This window comes from Schizophyllum commune (genome assembly GCF_000143185.2).
Source record: "Schizophyllum commune H4-8 unplaced genomic scaffold SCHCOscaffold_11, whole genome shotgun sequence".
In the NCBI taxonomy this organism is placed as follows: domain Eukaryota; kingdom Fungi; phylum Basidiomycota; class Agaricomycetes; order Agaricales; family Schizophyllaceae; genus Schizophyllum; species Schizophyllum commune.
In genome coordinates, this window is record NW_026089548.1 from 475889 (window position 1) to 493737 (window position 17849).

General features: G+C 58.6%; 6 protein-coding genes across 6 annotated transcripts; 5 read left to right on the forward strand and 1 right to left on the reverse strand.

Moving 5' to 3' along the window:
• Positions 1 to 697: 697 nt before the first annotated feature.
• On the forward strand, positions 698 to 1613 carry SCHCODRAFT_01104302 (uncharacterized protein; the record flags this gene model as incomplete). Its single annotated transcript, XM_003027960.2, has 6 exons — positions 698 to 965; positions 1016 to 1075; positions 1127 to 1257; positions 1307 to 1349; positions 1400 to 1522; positions 1573 to 1613. 6 exons carry the CDS (start codon positions 698 to 700, stop codon positions 1611 to 1613), a joined length of 666 nt encoding a protein of 221 aa, XP_003028006.1.
• Positions 1614 to 6411: 4798 nt separating this feature from the next.
• Positions 6412 to 7486, reverse strand: SCHCODRAFT_02671581 (uncharacterized protein; the record flags this gene model as incomplete). The annotated part of the gene is made up of 6 exons (XM_003028242.2): positions 6412 to 6757; positions 6811 to 6902; positions 6958 to 6999; positions 7073 to 7150; positions 7197 to 7274; positions 7322 to 7486. 6 exons carry the CDS (start codon positions 7484 to 7486, stop codon positions 6412 to 6414), a joined length of 801 nt encoding a protein of 266 aa, XP_003028288.1.
• A 479-nt stretch (positions 7487 to 7965) lies between these two features.
• SCHCODRAFT_02514908 (uncharacterized protein) lies at positions 7966 to 9652 on the forward strand (the record flags this gene model as incomplete). The annotated part of the gene is made up of 6 exons (XM_003027961.2): positions 7966 to 8139; positions 8207 to 8610; positions 8667 to 8801; positions 8851 to 9182; positions 9246 to 9262; positions 9326 to 9652. The coding sequence occupies 6 exons, from the start codon at positions 7966 to 7968 to the stop codon at positions 9650 to 9652; spliced, it is 1389 nt and encodes a 462-aa protein (XP_003028007.1).
• Positions 9653 to 10421: 769 nt separating this feature from the next.
• Positions 10422 to 12063, forward strand: SCHCODRAFT_02671583 (uncharacterized protein; the record flags this gene model as incomplete). Its single annotated transcript, XM_003027962.2, has 7 exons — positions 10422 to 10515; positions 10556 to 10683; positions 10911 to 10994; positions 11047 to 11232; positions 11297 to 11365; positions 11790 to 11999; positions 12049 to 12063. The coding sequence occupies 7 exons, from the start codon at positions 10422 to 10424 to the stop codon at positions 12061 to 12063; spliced, it is 786 nt and encodes a 261-aa protein (XP_003028008.1).
• A 1125-nt stretch (positions 12064 to 13188) lies between these two features.
• Positions 13189 to 13986, forward strand: SCHCODRAFT_01104008 (uncharacterized protein; the record flags this gene model as incomplete). Its single annotated transcript, XM_003027963.2, has 3 exons — positions 13189 to 13304; positions 13382 to 13686; positions 13748 to 13986. 3 exons carry the CDS (start codon positions 13189 to 13191, stop codon positions 13984 to 13986), a joined length of 660 nt encoding a protein of 219 aa, XP_003028009.1.
• A 2110-nt stretch (positions 13987 to 16096) lies between these two features.
• On the forward strand, positions 16097 to 17305 carry SCHCODRAFT_02515116 (uncharacterized protein; the record flags this gene model as incomplete). The annotated part of the gene is made up of 6 exons (XM_003027964.2): positions 16097 to 16166; positions 16230 to 16276; positions 16688 to 16822; positions 16872 to 16905; positions 16955 to 17212; positions 17265 to 17305. The coding sequence occupies 6 exons, from the start codon at positions 16097 to 16099 to the stop codon at positions 17303 to 17305; spliced, it is 585 nt and encodes a 194-aa protein (XP_003028010.1).
• Between the last annotated feature and the right edge of the window lie 544 nt (positions 17306 to 17849).

Consider the following 17849-nt stretch of genomic DNA (forward strand, 5'->3'; position numbering starts at 1 on the left):
ACACCCACCACCACGAACGAGCCTCGCCATCGACCCGCCCAGTCAGTCGCCCCCGTTCTTTCCTCCCTCTAACACATATTGGCCCGCGACGCTTATATTCATACCGCGACCTACCGCTGGGTGACTCGCGTTGAGCTTTCGCAGCGAACTTTGTCTCTGCCTTTGTGTTGTAGCATCATGCTCAGAGCGGAATGGTATATGGCTTTCTCTCCTCCGAGCGCATATAAACTTACATGGACATCAGGGGGCTACATATACAGGCCGACAGTCACGTTGCGATGACGCCTTCGAATGACCTTCGCATTACCAACATTTGTTTGGCGCAGAACTTGAGCAAGGAGCTCCAGAAGCAGCGTATAACCTTTGCTATCCGTTACGGGGAGCAAGAAAACATCTTCAGCGTTGCTGTACTTACCCCAAACGTTCGTAATCTCCGTTGATGCGCTGGGATTTCACTGAACGATCGCTGAGTTGTGTTGGGACAGACGCCTCAAGCGGTCCTTGACTTGCTATTGACGGGTGGATGCGAGTACACACTTTATTGCCGAGGGAACATGCACGTACGCATCTCCCCTTCTGCTGAATCTGCCCTTAGTCTTGTCGCAGTGCCTTCGACCTCCTGGGTTTTTATCTTGGGGGTGAGGAACAATGCAGTGTCGCTCTTGAGTCATACTGAGCTGCGTTTTAAGAAACATCCATGGACTATGAGGCGAATGACTCGCGTCAGGGCTCGCGAAGGTCCATTACGCCTACTCCGACTACAACTGCAGCGGCGCGAAACAAAAAGCGCAAGCTTGAATCCTCTCCGTCGACCGCGTCCGCTCAGCCATCATCTTCGAAGGCAGCTGTAACGAGAGCCTCCTCGAAATCGACTAGAATCCTGAGATCCAACGCATCTCAGGGTAACGCGACTGACGACAGCACTGAGTCTCACACGAGCGAGGCTTCGACCGACAATGGCTCGCGTCAGTGGTCAGTCTTCATATATACGTTTCTTGACGGACCTGTTGTTTAGTGTCTAGCTCGGCCTATGCCGAAGATGACGAAGACATGGAGCGGCAGAGCGCACCCACAGGTAGGCTGCAACATTTGTCGCGGATTGATCACCCTCTCAGTATGTATCTAGCCGCGACGATGGAGTCCTTGCGTTGGGAGATCGTGACTACCGGTCACAAGACGCCGACGGCCGCCCACGGCAACGAAGTGACGATCTTATACAAGTTTCTCGTCGACAGCAATCTGATTGGACGCGCATCGGTAAGTCAAGGTCAGCAAAGTCATCGGTAGCCAGGCTCGACGTCAACAGAAGCAGAAGTTTGCCATTGGCGATGGGTCGTTCGCATTGCAGAGTGAGTGCTGGAGATGACGCATGCACGATCAAGCACTCAATTCTCAATAGACGCCGAGATCTTCTATGGCGCCACTCCAGGACAAGTTCGCCACGTCTTCGTCCCTGTAGAGATGGCGAGGCAGGTGGATTTATTGAGGGATCATGTACAGGAGACCTCGACCGTGATACTAGGTACGATTGGCTGTTCTAACTACTCGCACATGTCTAACGTCGCTACGCAGAATTTACCGTGCTTGCTGTGGCTCCGACCACCTCACATTAGCGTGCCATGCGACGTGTCCCTCCTCTCCAAAGCGCCTGCCTCATAGACCATACATAACGACTGCAATGATATTTTCCATCCGCGATCCTATCCGAAGGCCGTCAGCAAGTGGAGCGTGAAGGACCGGGGCGGCCTAAACCTTGGGATCCTTGAAAATACGGCAGACTGAAGAATGACGAGCAAGCGAAGGCACGCGTAGACAAGGTCGACGAAGGCTAACAAATCAGCCATTATCTTGGACTGGACTGGTAAGTTTGCTTTGACGGGGCCGTTTCTACAGGGGGGTAAAGCGATTGCCGCTCCTGCCTTCGGACCCTGTTCTCCCAACAGTACGAGGTAGCCCCTCAATTTTTTCCCTCAGTCAGCGCTGAATTATATGTTCACCAAGGCGCCGACGTCGCTACGGAGGGGTCGTCAAAGTGATGCACGGCTTTGCTTGTTGATGGAGGTGTACTGATCGTCGGTCATGCCCGTGGGAAAACACGTTTTGCTGCTCGCCGTCACGCACGACGCTAGTGCTTGGAGAATTCGGGCGTAGCATGCTGCGCGCAAGGCTGAAGAATAGCAAGGTAGTGCATGTTAGTATCGCTTGAGTACGTGCGCAAACTGCTTGCGGGTTTTTGGTACTGTTTGAACACTTCAGCAGCTTAGATTTCGACCATCCATGCCCGGTCCCCTTCCTCCCTGCGAAGTCGGGGGGAGGCGGGCAGCAGGTGCAATAGTGATCACGGGGGACCCTCCGTCGGCGCAGGACGCTCTCAGAAGGCGCGGCCCTCATGCCAACTGCTGGACATCGCAACTTTCAATTCTGACGAAATTAGCGCATGTTTTGGAGAGTCCGCAATCTGTTGCCCTTCTTATGGGTCGAGATCCCTAGGGACGCGGAAATTAGGCATCAATGGCATGGTATGTTGCATGGAATAGCGCGTCGTTGGCGCCACTGCTCACATCATTCGGACAGAGCCTTCATCAAGGCCTCTTGGATGACGACTGTCCCTTCGAGTAACCGGATCCGCGGTGGCCAAGATACTTCCTACCTGGCCACAGGATTCTGCGCCTCGAACGCGCCCCCTCCCCTTCAAGCGATGTACCGCCTATCTCCGTGCATGCTCGCCGTCGGCGTCCCGCTGTCTTTCGCTCGTCTGTGCGCTCGAGTAGCACGACGGGAGCACTGGACCGCCGGAGCGTACAAGCTCAGCCTGTCGGACGTTCTGCACCGCCAAATGTACCGCCACGGTCTATCGAGCCGAGCAGACGCCTGCCGTCGCCTGCCTCGCAGCCTTCCCTCCAGGATACCCTCGGCCTCCCTGCTTTCTCCCTCAGGACGTCCGTCGCATCCGACTGCCGTAGTAGGAGGATGACTGACTCTCGGTGCGTTGGGCGGACGCGGCAGGCATGTCCACTCGCTGACACGCTCATAGAGATCGCCCTCGAGCGCAACATGTCTGCATCTTCTGGACCGAAGCACGATCACCTTCCCCTTCCACGCCGCCCTCCCCCTCCACAGCGCCCTCCCCCTCCACGCTGGATCTCCCGCTCCAGCTTGGTCTCTCCCCTCCAGCTCGGCCGTCGTCGTGCCGGAGTTTCTATGCAGGTGCGCGTATACGCGCGCCGTCGTGGCTCAAGAACTTACATCGTTGTAGGTTCAAGACCGAGAGGAAGAATCTATTCGACGAGGTGCGTGAGCTGCGTGCGCGCGTTCGGCAAATTGTGAACATTTCGACAGCTGAGCCCGAACATCGCCGGCAGCGGCAGCGGCTCCATGAGCAGCGATAGCGACCGCCGAGGGTCTTCAAGTGGAAGTGGGACTGTCGGTGGACGCAGAACATCTCTCGCTGGTCCAATCGTCGAGAGTTGCTCGACAATGGCAATCTCCCCTCGTGACGAATCTGGCGCATCTAACGGAGAATTCGCAGCCTCCGCCACTGAGGGCTGTCCTCGCAAGGCTCAGAGGACCAGCGACAAGGAGCCCGGGTTCCCCAAGCATAGGTGCGAGCGCGTCGTAACGCCCTGCACTCCGTTGCTCACAACCATCGTACAGAACGCCTTCTGAATTCTCGATCATCGCTCGTCTCTCCTGGCGATCGGCGCGCCGGCTCAAGGCTGTGCTTACCTCCGACCACCGCCTGTGGACCTACGATCAACCTCCACGCCTGCTCGCCGTGCGCGTCGGCCTCGCCCCTTCCTCCTTCCTCCTCAATGTGCTCGAGTCTTGTCAAGCAGCACGACGTGGCACCGGACCGTTAGAGTGGCCGTCGACATCATATTCGATCGCGACGGCCGATGAGACTGAGCTTACCTTGCGCGGTGGATATGAAGCCAACATCGGTGCCCCGTGCCCTCGGTCGCGGTCTTTATACAACGCTCGCCTCTCTTCTTCCTCCTGAAGAACATCCGTCGTTTCGACTTCTGTAACTGGACCTTCCCCCTGCCCTGCGCTCGTCGTCGCCATAGTCAGCGCAAATGTTACTCGGCGTCGGCAGTCCGAGGTCGCAAGGAGCGCGCTGCCTGAGCCGTTGTCAAGTGGTTCTTGATCATGGTGCGTCTTGGGTTCATGCTTCGCGTGTCTGCTCGTTGACGCATAACCTTCGTAGAGACGTCCCGCGAATGCATACGCTATAGTCAACGACCTCACGGAAGGACATGTTAGCAGAGACAGCTCCAACGCGGTGGCCCTCCTCGGCCAATTTTGCCTCGAAAAGACAAGAGAGTAACCGCCCACGACCGTTTCTGGGTCTCGTCGCGTCGTCGAACATGGCGACATGCAAGACTTGCGCGACTAAAAGGGACGTGGGTGGACGCTGTTAACGTCAGACTTGACTCTGCAAGCAGGACGTACGCGGGGCTGGTGCAAGTTTGCGACGCTTTGTTTGGATTTCTGACCTGTCTGTAAACGTTGCTAGGCATGTTCACTTCTTGTGCATGTGTTGCGCAGATGGATTCATGTGTCGTGGGCGAGGATGACACCTGCAGATTGCAGGCAGGCCGCTTGGCATTCATCGAGACTCTAGGTGAGCCAACAATTTTTCTGCCTCTCATTTCTTATCGAGTTAACACGGTATATAGCATCGATGGCCCGTCCAGACTCAGCACCTGCCACCTCAATCGCTTTGCCTGTATCTACCTATATGATGTTCATTTATGCCGGAGAGAGCACTCAGGTACTATGAGGAGCTGTCCGATCATCTTGCGGAAGGTGCGCCTCGTCTTTGCTCGAAGCTCAAGTCTTGCAGCCTTGAGTCGTGCGCGTGCTCCGCCGACAGTGGTTTAGCCAACATATGGAGGGTGATTGAATCTAGAGGAGGGCGATGTCCCCCTTGGCGTCGTATGATGATGCTCGCGACGGAAGGATCCTATGTCGTGCGCGAAATACGAGTTCACGTCGCTGCGTCCTGACGTGTCGATGGCAAGGAAAAGAATGTGCGGAGGACGACACCCGCCTTCTACAACCTACGCCTCTGATTTCGGTCCGTGTCCCATGCCCGGCCAGCCACTCAAAGTCACTTCTGCTATAGTTGATGATGATGATGATGATGCCAATGGCAGTTCGTGGGCGTCAAATATGTCGTTCAGTAGCGTGGGGAAGGCGTTGCTTTCGAGAAGTGCGGTGAAGCTGAGCTTTAGCAGCGCTGGCGCACGAGGCACGTTGGTCCGGACAGCATAGAAGATACCGCGACTTCAGAGTACTCAGGAAGCAGACGTGATGGCAACGCCGACGACGATCAGACCCGTCTATGCCTACTACTTGCGTTATTCAGTGAGTGTTGCGGGTTCCCAGCCTCCACCCATCTCTCCGTTTGACGGCAACCATGTTGACTCGCCGCATAGACGCTAAGTCGCGGTACTTTACTATAACGGCCCATCTCCCTGCTCATGTCCTCCCGAGAAGTGATTCGCCTATCGAGCATACCTTCTAGACAATCCATGTCCTGCTCCTTGACTGGCTTCTACTCCTTGCTACTTTTGTTGCGATGTCTCCCCAGCTCCGCTCGAACACTCCCCTCCTCCTCGGGGTGATTGTACAAGATAGGGATTTGTGGACACAACGCACCTCAAGCACTCGCCAAGTCTGATCGCGGTAGCGGCCCTCGAGGGCCGCTTTCAACTGAGAAAGTAATGAGCCACAAGCTGGGTAAATCCGCGGGCCAAGGGTAGTCGACGCCTACAACGCCTGCGCCCAGCCGCGGCTGCGCGAGCAAGACGACGAAGCTCACACTCGAAAGCATATTGGTGGGGGACGCGCTCCGCGGGAAACTGGGGATCTGCATCGCGTGCTAAGTCGTATTCATCCTTGTCCGTCGTGTCGCCCTCGAGCTGATACCTGTGCTCCGGGCTCAGTCTATAGCGCGCCGCTTGTAAATAGGAGCTTCCCGCTTCACTACTGGCAAGGTCGAAAGGTATATTGTGTCCCGCGGCTGCGTCCTCGTACGCTGATGACGCGGCATCGATGTTGTTCATGTCGAGCGAGTCCTTGCCGTCGACCGATGCTTCCAGATTTGCAAGAAATAGGGCGGCGGCGCCGCGTCGGACTTTAATTTCCTCTCCGTCGTCTGCCCCACGGTCAACGCTACAGAAAGAGGAAATGGAAAAAAGCACGCACCTTGTCAGTTGTGAGGATATCCGCGTTCCCCAACAGCACGACAAGTACACTGTATTTCTCGCATTGAGACGGAGCCGCTGACTGAGGGTTGGATAGAGGTTGCCCATGCCACTGAACGTGACAACGATTCCCAGGTATTGATGGAAGTTCGTAGTATGCAGCGACTGCGTCTACAGTATATTGTTCGTATATATTACATCAGCTGAAGGTAACATTGCGGCGGCCACGCCTGCCAGGACGGTCAAGGTAGGTACGAAGCGGAGAGCGGGGCGGGAGCAGGAGGGGATCATCGTCATCAGACGACGAGGCCGAGTTCGAAGCGACGGCTTGAGGAGGAGGCCAAATGAATTCTTCCGCCTCTGATGGCGCAGATCCCCTACCAAGTGCCCAAGCATCTCGCAGCTGGTAGCACAGGATGGGCGGGCGAGCACTGCTGATGCTGATGCCCTTCTGGCAGAGAGGGCATTCAAGAAGGAATTTGAGGGGCGCGTGGCGATACATGGCGACCAGGCAGGACTCGCAAGTTACATGGCCGCAAAGAAGGCTGGCAGCGCGCAATTAGCACAAACGGCGGACGAGTCACATCGACGAACTCACACTCGGGGTCTCGAGTCAGCTGTGAAGCAAACATTGCAGGACAATGCGATATCCTTCTCCTCGTTGACAGAGCTCAGCTTGGTCTTGAGCGCCTTTGGGAACTACGTGAGTCCAACTGGGCCGTCTGGATATGCCGAATGCGCGTACCTTCACTTCAGCCAGCGCCACAGCCAGAGCGGCCTTGTATGACTATCCATCGATGCCATGACCATGATCAGAGCCGTCTAGGAAGCGCGACGCGATGGAAAGGGCAGCTGCTCACCTCCAATGACTCGTGCTCTGACGCCGGGGATGCCTCCGAGGACGAAGCTGCGCCAGCTTCGATGTCGGCAGCAGGGGCCTTCGAGGACGTTAGATCCACCACGATGCAGCAAGTGGGGGCTCACCTCTTCTGACACGCAGATGCGTTCGTGGTGCGACTCCGACCCAGGTTCCACCAAAGAGATGTCGGTGTCAATATCGTGCTGTGGGAATGTGAGCAGAGATGAAGCTAGGCGACAAAGGCTCTGACCTCCGGCACGGCTTGACCAGAGCTGGAGCTGGAGCCTAGCGAAGGGGCATAGAGGCGCGCGCGAGTGTTGATCGAGAGGGGGCGAGTGGACTTCTTGGCCGAGTAAGGAGAAGTATCGGCGCGCGCGGCGGCGATGCGACGGGATGTGCGACGAGAACCTGACATGGTCGGACGCCCCGGTAGATACAGGGCCTCAGACTATATAGAAGGACTTCGGGCGACCCCCCGAAAGGCGACGCGACACAAAGGCGGAGTGCCCCATCCTGAATGGTTGAAAGAGACCATGCCTTCAGCGCGCGGGTGACTGGGGTGATTACAGATTATTCGCGGGCCGACAGCCGGTTCAGAACCACGTGCGGACAGTGATGCATGGCTTCGGGATAAGCAGTCACGAGAAAACGTGTTTTGCTGCTACGCGTCGTACACAATGAACTCGAAATCACGAAGAAGGGTGAGAATAAGCAAGGCGACGCCTGATATCGGCGCCTGACAAGGGAACCCGGACAAGGTATGCGATCTGCTTGCGCACGCTTGGTAGTTTTCGAACATTTCGACAGCTCAGCTCTCGAGCATCACGAACAGCGTCCAGGCGGGTGATGGCGGCGGAGGCGGCGGAGGCGGCAGGAACAGTGATAACGATACTCATGGTGGACGCAAGACGCTCTCGAATGGCCGTTGAGAGGGCTGCTCGGCATCGGCAGCGTCCCCTGCTGGCGAATCTGGCGCATCTCCCGGAGGATGCGCAGCGTCCGTCACTTTGGACAATCTTCGTCCGGCTCAGAGGTCCGGCGACGCGGACTTCAGGAGGTCTCAGGATCGTAGGTACGTTGCTTGGTCGAGCGCGTCGTAGCGCGCCGCCCTCCGTTGCTCACGCCCATCGTACAGAACGCTCTTCGAACTCTCGATATAGTCGCTCGTCCGCCCTATCGATCGAATCCGTGGCGGCTCGATGCTGCGCTGCTCGCACTCGGCAGCAGGAAGACTTCGGCGCGCCCACTGCTCCCCGCGGATGCACGACCCGTCTCCGCCCATAGTCGCCGCCCGCGTCGCACCTCCCCAACATGCTTTCGAGTCCGACTGAGCAATACGGCACGACGCGGAGCGTACCATCACAGCTGTCGGGATGTTCTGCACCGCCCAAAGTGCCGTCACGGTCGATTGAGCCAAGTAGACGCCTGCCGTCGCCCCCCTCGCAGCCATCCCACTAGGATACTCCAGGCCTCCCTGCTTTCCCCTCCACGATCGTCCGTCGCGTCCGACTGCCGTAGTAGGAGGGTGTCCGACTCTCGGTGCGTAGGGCGGACGCGGCAGGAATGCCCGCTTGCTGGCTGACACGCTCATACAGACCGCCCTCGAGCGCGACATGTCTGCATCTTCTGGACCGAAGCGCGATGACCTTCCCCCTCCACGCCGCCCTCCCCCTCCAGCTTTGGTCTCTCCCCTCCAGCTCGGCCGTCGTCGTGCCGGAGTTTCTATGCAGGTGCGCGTATACGCACGCCGTCGCGGCTCAAGAGCTTACATCGTTATAGGTTCAAGACCAAGAGGAAGAATCGTGAGCTGCGTGCGCGCGTTTGGCAAATTGTGAACATTTCGACAGCTCGGCCCTCGAACATCGGCGGCAGCGGCAGCGGCTCCATGAGCAGCGACAGCGACCGCCGAGGATCTTCAAGTGGAAGTGGGGCTGTTGGTGGACACAGAACGTCCTCCGCTGGTCCGATCGTCGAGACCTGCTCGACACCGGCAGTCTCCCCTCCTGGCGAATCTGGCGCATTAACCGGAGAATTCGCAACATCCGTCACTGTCGACAGTCCTCGTCCGGCTCAGAGGTCCGCGACACGAACCAAAAATCTCAACGTCATAGGTGCGTTGCTTGGTCGAGCGCGTCGTAGCGCGCTTCACTATGTTGCTCACGGCCATCGTACAGCACATTCTCTCATATCTGTCGACTGTCGTTCGTCCACACTGGCGGTTTAGCTCGCCGCAGCGGATTGCTGCTCTACTTAGCAGGCACATTTCAGCGCGTCGCCTGCGAATGCACCGATCTACCACTACACATGGCCATCCTCCGCCTCCGCCTTTCCTGCGTCCCCAAGTGGCAGTGTCATCATCGGCACCAGCGCCCCGCCCCCGCAGTGCGGCTACCTCTCTCACCGCCCGAGCACGACCCTCGGCCTCGCCAACGTCCTCCGTGCCGGGCTGATCGCGCGCGGCGCGCTCTCGCCGCCGTTCATCTTCTCCGCGCTCTCGCTCGCCGTCTCGCGCGCGAAGATCATTCAGTTGATCGACGCGTTCCTCGGCGCATCCATCATTGGCATCGGGAAGGAGGAATAGTGCGGCGAGAAGCGCTGGGGCATGACCCCGCGTGCGCAGGGCGAATGGGGAGTGGGGAGTGGGGATTGCCCAGCCTGTCGTAGTGGGCGAGGGATGACAGGGGTGCGTCCCGATCATCTTTGGTACATCGCCCTCATTGACGGACACCCCGCACAGCCCAAAACGACCAACTAGCGCGCATTTACGCCCTCCTTCTTTCTCTAGCGCCAGCTCTGCGCTCCATGCTCCACATCCCCCTCACCGTCGTTGCCCATTCCGCGAAGTCCGAGCACACGCCGCCCCACGTCTCGCTCCGCTGTTCGGACCGTTTATGTGCGGCTTGGGTAAGGAGGGAGCTGGGCTCAGCGGGGCTTGTCAGAGGTGATTCGGTCTCACCCTACAAATGCTCTCGTCAGTAACGGGCGTGATCCTTCATCCTCACTTCTTGTTTCCTCTCCTCACGTGCTACGCATATGGCGTCACCCTCATCCTCACTCGCTCTTCTACCCCGTCCACAAACCCTAGCTAACGCCTCTCCAGATAGCTCGCCTCAACCACGGCGGTGGAGCACCCCCTGCTCGCCTTCTTCCGCGTGCAAGACGCGGAGACGGTTGGCCGTGCGTCCACGAGGCTCCGCCACTGGGTCGTGGAGTACCCGGGCGCGTTGAAGAAGGCGATGAGAGAATAGTGTGTGTTCTGGTCGGAGTTGAGGTGAACTGGGCAAGGTGCAGCCTGGGGAGGACGAAGCCCGCTTGGTCGATAGGTCAATTTGCCCTCCCTCTTCCTCGACATGACTCCCGCCATTACTTCCCTTCCCCTTCTGCTTCTCAAGTCCCCACTCATTAAGCCTACGCTTGCGTCGTCTATCCTTCGCGCCCTCTGCCGTCCGCTCCTAGAGACGTCATTTTGATCATTATTTTGTAGCCCATACTGGGAGCGGTCCATTCGAAGCCCGCAGGGGCACGCGCGTCGTACGGCTCACGAGTGCGCGGCGCAACGTGTATACCTACGAGAGTGAAGTTGCCAAGAACGGCGGTCTGGGGAGTATCCAGGTGAGCTCGGGTCGATCAGTTACTATTTCGGCGCTTCGTCGTGCGCTCGCGAGCGACAAATGTATCACTCTTCCCCATCCCAGTTCATCCGTCTCCCTTCAAACCTCGCTGACCCTCTTCCGCAGCTGCGAATCACCCGCCCACTACCCTCGCAGCTACGCGCAAGTTGGAGCGTCTGAGTCGTGACCGTAGGCGGCCGCGAGCCGCGGTACAGTAACAACCTCTAGAAGCGCCTCGGTCTTCCGACCGGCGCGGTCCCGGCGACACCCTCTGCGGAGGCAAACGAGGTGAAGGATACTAACGTGAACGTGGTGAGTGTGGTTGAGGTGGCGCGTTCGCCGTCGACGAAGGCGATGTGCTCAGCGTCGACTGAAGCGCCGGCGAATGTACATGCTTGCTCACCTTGTCTTTCAATCCAGCTATCTCTCCCTAGCGGGAAGCGCGTCGCCATACGGCGACTACATGGGCGGTCCGCCGCTGTCGAGTACGCCATCGTTGACGACGAGCGAGGGGGATGATGATCAGTTTAAGTCTCTCACGGATCTCGAGGTAAGCCGCGACGGTAGTGGAAGGTCGACGTGGAACTGACTCGACTCTAGTGGCTGAATTCGAGCCGCTCGCTTTCGACGAGGAAGGCGTACAAGACAAGCTCAAGTTCGACCTGGGTGAGAGTCTGAGGAGTGTGAGTGTTGTCCCTCGGCACTGCATGATGAGCGAGCACGTCGCCACGCCGCGCAGACAGTCCTTCGCTAGCGAGGATCGATGGTGGTCGCTAGGCCGTCGAGGTTCTTCGCGCAAGCGGGAGTGTCCCATCCGAGGCGCGGACAATCATGCTGACGCACCATTCGCTCGCAGGCCCGCAAAGTCAAGCGCGGGACGATCTCCTGGAACGGCATAAGCACGGATGGGGGATCTTGATAGGGTAAGTGGCTTTGGAACAACGTGCGACAATGGAAGTAGGGTCGCGCGCGAATGCTTTGTATTCTCGCTGTCGGTGTGTCTTTTGTGCTCGTCGAGTGAGCGATCCATCTGCTGCGACGCATCTTGTGTGTTCACCGTCACCCACGTGGCCTCTGGCTGAACCTCGTCAACTGACTCGTTGGCAGGGACGATGGCTCGACGAGGGCTTTAGGTTCCCTCTCGACAATCCTTTGAGAGTGGGCGCGTCTGCGCATCCTCTGAACGAGAAGGAGATTAAGGAGCGACACGCGGAGCCGTCGAAGATGATGATTCAGAGGGAGAAGGGGAATGCTCGCATGGTCTTATGGGGAGACAGCACCGTTCTTATGTCTCTCTCGGTTGCTCCCGCGTTCGGGGTAAGCAGCCATTGTCGATCGTTCACCTCTATACTAACGAACACCATAGACCCGGACGTTCTGATTGTATCCTTTCTCGACATGTACCGCGACCTGCCTGTGATCCGCGGCTGATCTGCGGCAATCGGCAGACGCCATCCGAACGCGCGCCGCTTCAAGTGTGCGCTCAATGCGCCTTCAGTCTCCGTGCCGTCCCATCGTGCCGATGGGCAACCAACAGGAATGCCCGATCGTCACCGTCGATGATCGTCCATGTGAGAACTCGGAAGCCGACCTTGCTCGAGAGTGCAATCGGACAACGGTGCGCTCAGGGTGAATGACCTTCGCCACACGCTGACGCGGTCGCCAGGCAGCATGCCCCTGAATCCGTGTTCCTTCTGCGATGTCGCCGACGTCGTACGGTTTGCCATGAGCGTAGCTGCTTGCTTCCATGTGCCGCGCTTTTCGAGGGCATAGCGGCCGCGAAGGACGTGTTTTCGGACGCCTCCCTTATCGTAGAGGACGACGGTGCTGCCTCGGCGTGGGTCATTCAAGGCGGGGAGGAGAGACGAACCGCGACCAGCGATCGATGAAGAAGATACTTGAATTCAACCCGGAGCAAACGTTAGCCAGGTCCGGCGCGACATCCAGGGCATTGGTGGACAGCGGGGAGCGTACGGAGTCTGGCGAAGGTACGACCGAGTTCAGTGTCGCGCGTGCACGGCCGCGGGGGAAAGACGACGCGAAGGATGCGAGTCGCAAGTTTCGCTTTCGACTGGCTTCTGTCGAACAACCCTTCACGTAGGCGGGGTACAAGCCTGTCGAGTTTGAGTCGCAAGTGGTAACGCTGGGGAGCCGTCGGGAAAGGGGAAGAAGCACGAGGACGACGATGCGCAAGACGACAGTCCCATTGCGGGACAAGACCGGGTGCCAGGTGCAAGAGGCGGAAGCACGAGCGCGTACGGGTGGCGGGCGCGTCAACACGTACGGGTGGCGGGCGCGTCAACACGTACGACCGGGACCTGGCGAGCCGCGGGGCGCAGGAGGTGGTGCGTGGTGTTCACTGGGACAGCGTCGACGTCGACAATCTCTGCGATCAGGACCCACATGCTATTGAGGGCGCCGTCGACAAGATCGAGACGGTCCCACACTGCGAAGACCGTCCTTGCGCTCAGGAGCTGGAGAGGCAAGCGTACACCGAACGAAACCCATGGCCAATGTTTTGGTGTTCTATCGGTCCCTTCACTTCCAGATCAACCAGTTCCGCGATGCGTTAAATGCCGACTCGCGCGCGATCCGCATCAACTCGTACATCTCGGAGATCTGGTTCGACCTTGGCAGCCTCTACGAATCCTGCAACAACCAGATTTCCGACGCCATCGATGCATATATGTGCGCCCCAGCGAGCTCAACCCGTCGAATCCAATCATCACCCCCCGGCTGTTACTTCTCAAGAACGCGCAGATCAACGGAATGTGTGTCGGTGCAGCGCCGGGTCCGCAAGACGTCCTCAGGATTGCATATGCAAACGTCGTACCCCCAGGTCCGGGTGGCATGAGGGGAATGCAGCTCATGTTGCAGCCGTCAGGCGTGACGCCGCGCCCAGCCGCTCTGCGCACCGAGTTGCGTGGCCCGGGCAGCGAGATGGCGCTGCCGCCGCCTTCGCACACGATGGCGAACGCCCGCATAGGATCGGCTCCAGTCCGCGGTGGGCCACCGCCGCCTGTAGTGCTCGACGAACCGTCATCCGCCCTTGCATATGCCGCTAGCGCCCATGGAGCTCGACCGTGGTGGTGGACTTCTCGACGATGGTGGTCGTTCGCTCCTCAATAAGAACAGCGTGCCGCTGCAGCAGATTCGAAGCGCCAACGGCCACGCTGATCCCTTCCAAACTCGACCGGCATGTGCGCGTCCGTCGCGCTCGTCGTGTCCGATGGCCATGGCTTCTGCACCCATCGTCGCCGTCCGCGGCCGCGAGCCATCGCTGCCCATGGGCGAACGGCGGTGATCGAGCGCGCGCGTCAGCCGCCGCTACCTGCCGCCGGGTCCGGAGAAGGGGCGCATGCCCGGGTACGAGCGCGAGCGCGAGGGGCTGACGCGGTTCGAACCGCCCATTGATCTGGGCAGCGAGCGCGACGCACTTGAGAAGAACCAAGTCGGAGTAGCAAGCGTCGTCAAGCCTTGCGAATCCTGGCTGGAAATGCGCGATACAGTGCATGCGGTGGACTTGGCTCGGTTCCTCACCCTCGAACTCGCCTTATACGATGCCGAGGAGAGCGAGGTCTCGCGTGAAACTTGTAAGTACCGACAAAATGGATGTTTGCGAGGCTGAAGGATAGGCGGGGGCACTGTTTGTGCTTATCAGGCGAGCCCCCAGATTGGTACTTTTGCATGAGTAGTCGATGTAGCGCATGAGTGATGCGGAGGTCCCGCGAGAGCGCACCTTCTTGCTGTATCTCGCCCGTTGTCTCCGTGTGGCGCTAGAGCTGTGTACTCAGACGTAGATTATACGGCGATGAATCGATATTTCGAGGTTATGTCACTTCCTCCGCTTGTCGGATCGGTGCAGATGCTGGAGGATGCGCTTTTCGACCGAGGGCAGACTTCTCGAGCACTGCGCGTGGCGCTTTCGACAACCACGGAAGGGACTCGAGCAGTAGGAAAACGAACACCTTCAAGATCTCGTCTGCCTTTACCGACTAAGCAGCATGAGTATCATGAGAATCTAGGAAGCCAAGTCTGGTGCCGTATTATGCATCTGACGCCACATATCACCGAACCGGGATCAATAGACGGCTGAATTCCTTCTAATTACGATCCGCTCTCCGCCTTGTTGACACGCGCATCTGTGTACTGGATGATTATGTTAGCAGCTCTGACGTGGCCAATGCACTGCGAGATGCAGCAGCCGAGCGATGGTGCGCAGGCTAGGTTTCACCCTTCGCCTTAGGTCCATTCAATCGTTGACCTCGGCCTTATGCCACTTGCGCGATCCGATGACTCCTGCAAGAAGTAAGTCCATCGACTTGTACCAGGCAGGGACTCTCAAAGAAGATATGCCATTGTACGCGGCGAGGCATTAGCCCTACATCCGGGCTCTGCCTGAACCGCGCTGAAGGACTATCCTCCTTTTGAGTGGCATTTTTCGGGCCTTGTATAAATCGACGAGAACCCAGGCTTCCAGTCTTCCTGCCTACCCAGTCTCTCGAAATGACCTGGAATCTCATCGAAGTCTGCTTCACTCCGGGGGAAGAAGATTGGATGATAGCAGATTTCGAGCTAACGCTCGTCGTGGATCGCGACGTGACGGGTGCCAGCGATGCCGCTCGCCCGCGCCGAGTTGCAGTGAGTGCATAGAATATGTTGCTCACCGTGACGCTAAGTCGACGGCCAGCAGGGAGCTCGTACTGACAAGAGCCCGCCGAAGGCACAGTCAACCCGTTCCACGGACAGCAAGGACCGAAATTCAAAGGTGGATGTCGGATTGAGTATTCTGGGCATAGAAAACTGACAGCGGCGGTAGCAGACCAAGAAGGGACCGTGGAGGCCTTGAAGAAGCTGCTATACCAGGTTCGAGCGTAGCGCAGTGATCCGGTCGACTCGCTGGCGATGACATGTTTCAAGAAGGGAGCTGAGAGAATAATCTTGAAATTAGCTGTAGTAAGAGTGCCAAGACGAGGATGCTATCGTATAAGCTACCTCCCCAAGTGAGAGTGGGCGTTGACGGTCCAAAGTGTGAATACATTGGTTCATCTCGATCACATTGATCGCATCATTCGCGCTTGTAATGGGCGATAGCCCTGAGGCGACATCAGAGGAGCGCACGCAGAGCTCGGCTGCAGCAGGCTGCGCATAAGGCTCATCGACAGCCAGGCGGTGCTTTCTGTCAAGATGACAAGGGCGAGGTGCGCATCGGCTTGTGCAACATGTGTTTTTATCGAACATTGCAACAGTTCACTTGTCGAGCAGTGACGGCGGCCGCCGCCGCCGCATGAGCAGCACTAACTGCCCGTCGTGGTCCCAGTAAGACGGTCGCTGGACGCAGAACCTCCTCGATCGAGAGGCCGTAGAGAGAGCCTCTCGCCATCGAGCGCTTCCCCTCCCGGCGAATCTGGCGCATGCGGCGCAGAATTCGCAACCGCCGCTGTTTTCGTACGACCCAGAGGCCCGGCAGTCTCGAGGGCATAGGTGCGTTGCTTGGTCGAGCGCGTCGTAGCGCGCCGCCCTCCGTTGCTCACGCCCATCGTACAGAACGCTCTTCGAGCTCTCGACAGTCGCTCGTCCGCCCTATCGATCGGGTCCGTGGCGGCTCGATGCTGCGCTGCTCGCACTCGGCAGCAGGAAGACTTCGGCGCGCCCACTGCTCCCCGCGGATGCACGACCCGTCTCCGCCCATACTAGCCGCCCGCGTCGCGCTTCCCCGACATGCTTTCGAGTCCGACTGAGCAATACGGCACGACGCGGAGCGTACCATCACAGCTGTCGGGATGTTCTGCACCGCCCAAAGTGCCGCCACGGTCGATCGAGCCAAGTAGACGCCTGCCGTCGCCCCCCTCGCAGCCATCCCACTAGGATACTCCAGGCCTCCCTGCTTTCCCCTCCACGATCGTCCTTCGCGTCCGACTGCCGTAGTAGGAGGGTGTCCGACTCTCGGTGCGTAGGGCGGACGCGGCAGGAATGCCCGCTTGCTGGCTGACACGCTCATACAGACCGTCCTCGAGCGCGACATGTCTGCATCTTCTGGACCGAAGCGCGATGACCTTCCCCCTCCACGCCGCCCTCCCCCTCCAGCTTTGGTCTCTCCCCTCCAGCTCGGCCGTCGTCGTGCCGGAGTTTCTATGCAGGTGCGCGTATATGCACGCCGTCGTGGCTCAAGAACTTACATCGTTGTAGGTTCAAGACCGAGAGGAAGAATCTATTCGACGAGGTACGTGAGCTGCGTGCGCGCGTTTGGCAAATTATGAACATTTCGACAGCTCGGCCCTCAAACATCGGCGGCAGCGGCTCCATGAGCAGCGACAGCGACCGCCGAGGATCTTCAAGTGGAAGTGGGACTGTCGGTGGACGCAGAACATCTCTCGCCGGTCCGATCGTCGAGACCTGCTCGACACTGGCAGTTTCCCCTCCTGGCGAATCTGGCGCATTCACCGGAGAATTCGCAACATCCGTCACTGTCGACAGTCCTCGTCCGGCTCAGAGGTCCGCGACACGAACCAAAGGTCTCAACGTCATAGGTGCGAGCGCGTCGTAGCGCCCTGCACTCCGTTGCTCACAGCCATCGTACAGAGCGCCCTCTGAACTCTCGATTGTCGCACGGCTCTCCCTAGCGATCGGCGCGCCGGCTCAATGCTGTGCTCACCTCCGACGACCGCCTGTTGACCTACAATCTACCTCCACGCCTGCTCGCCGTGCGCGTCGGCCTCGCCCCTTCCTCCTTCCTCCTCATTGCGCTCGAGTCTTGTCAAGCAGCACGACGTGGCACCGGACTATCAGAGTGGCCGTCGACATCATATTCGACGGCCGATGAGAATGAGCTTACCTTGCGCGGTGGATATGAAGCCAACATCGGTGTCCCGTGCCCTCGGTCGCGGTGATCCTTATACAACGCTCGCCTCTCCGCTTCTCCCTGAAGAGCATTCGTCGTTTTCGACTTCTGTGACTGGACCTTCCCCCTGCCCCTGCGCTCGTCATCGCCATAGTCAGCGCAATTGTTACGCGGCGCCGGCAGTCCGAAGTTGCAAGGAGCGCGCTGCCTGAGCCGTTGTCAAGTGGTTCTTGATCATGGTGCGTCTTGGATTTATGCTTCGCGTGTCTGCTCGTTGACGCATAATCTTCGTAGAGACGTCCCGCGAATGCATACGCTGTAGTCAA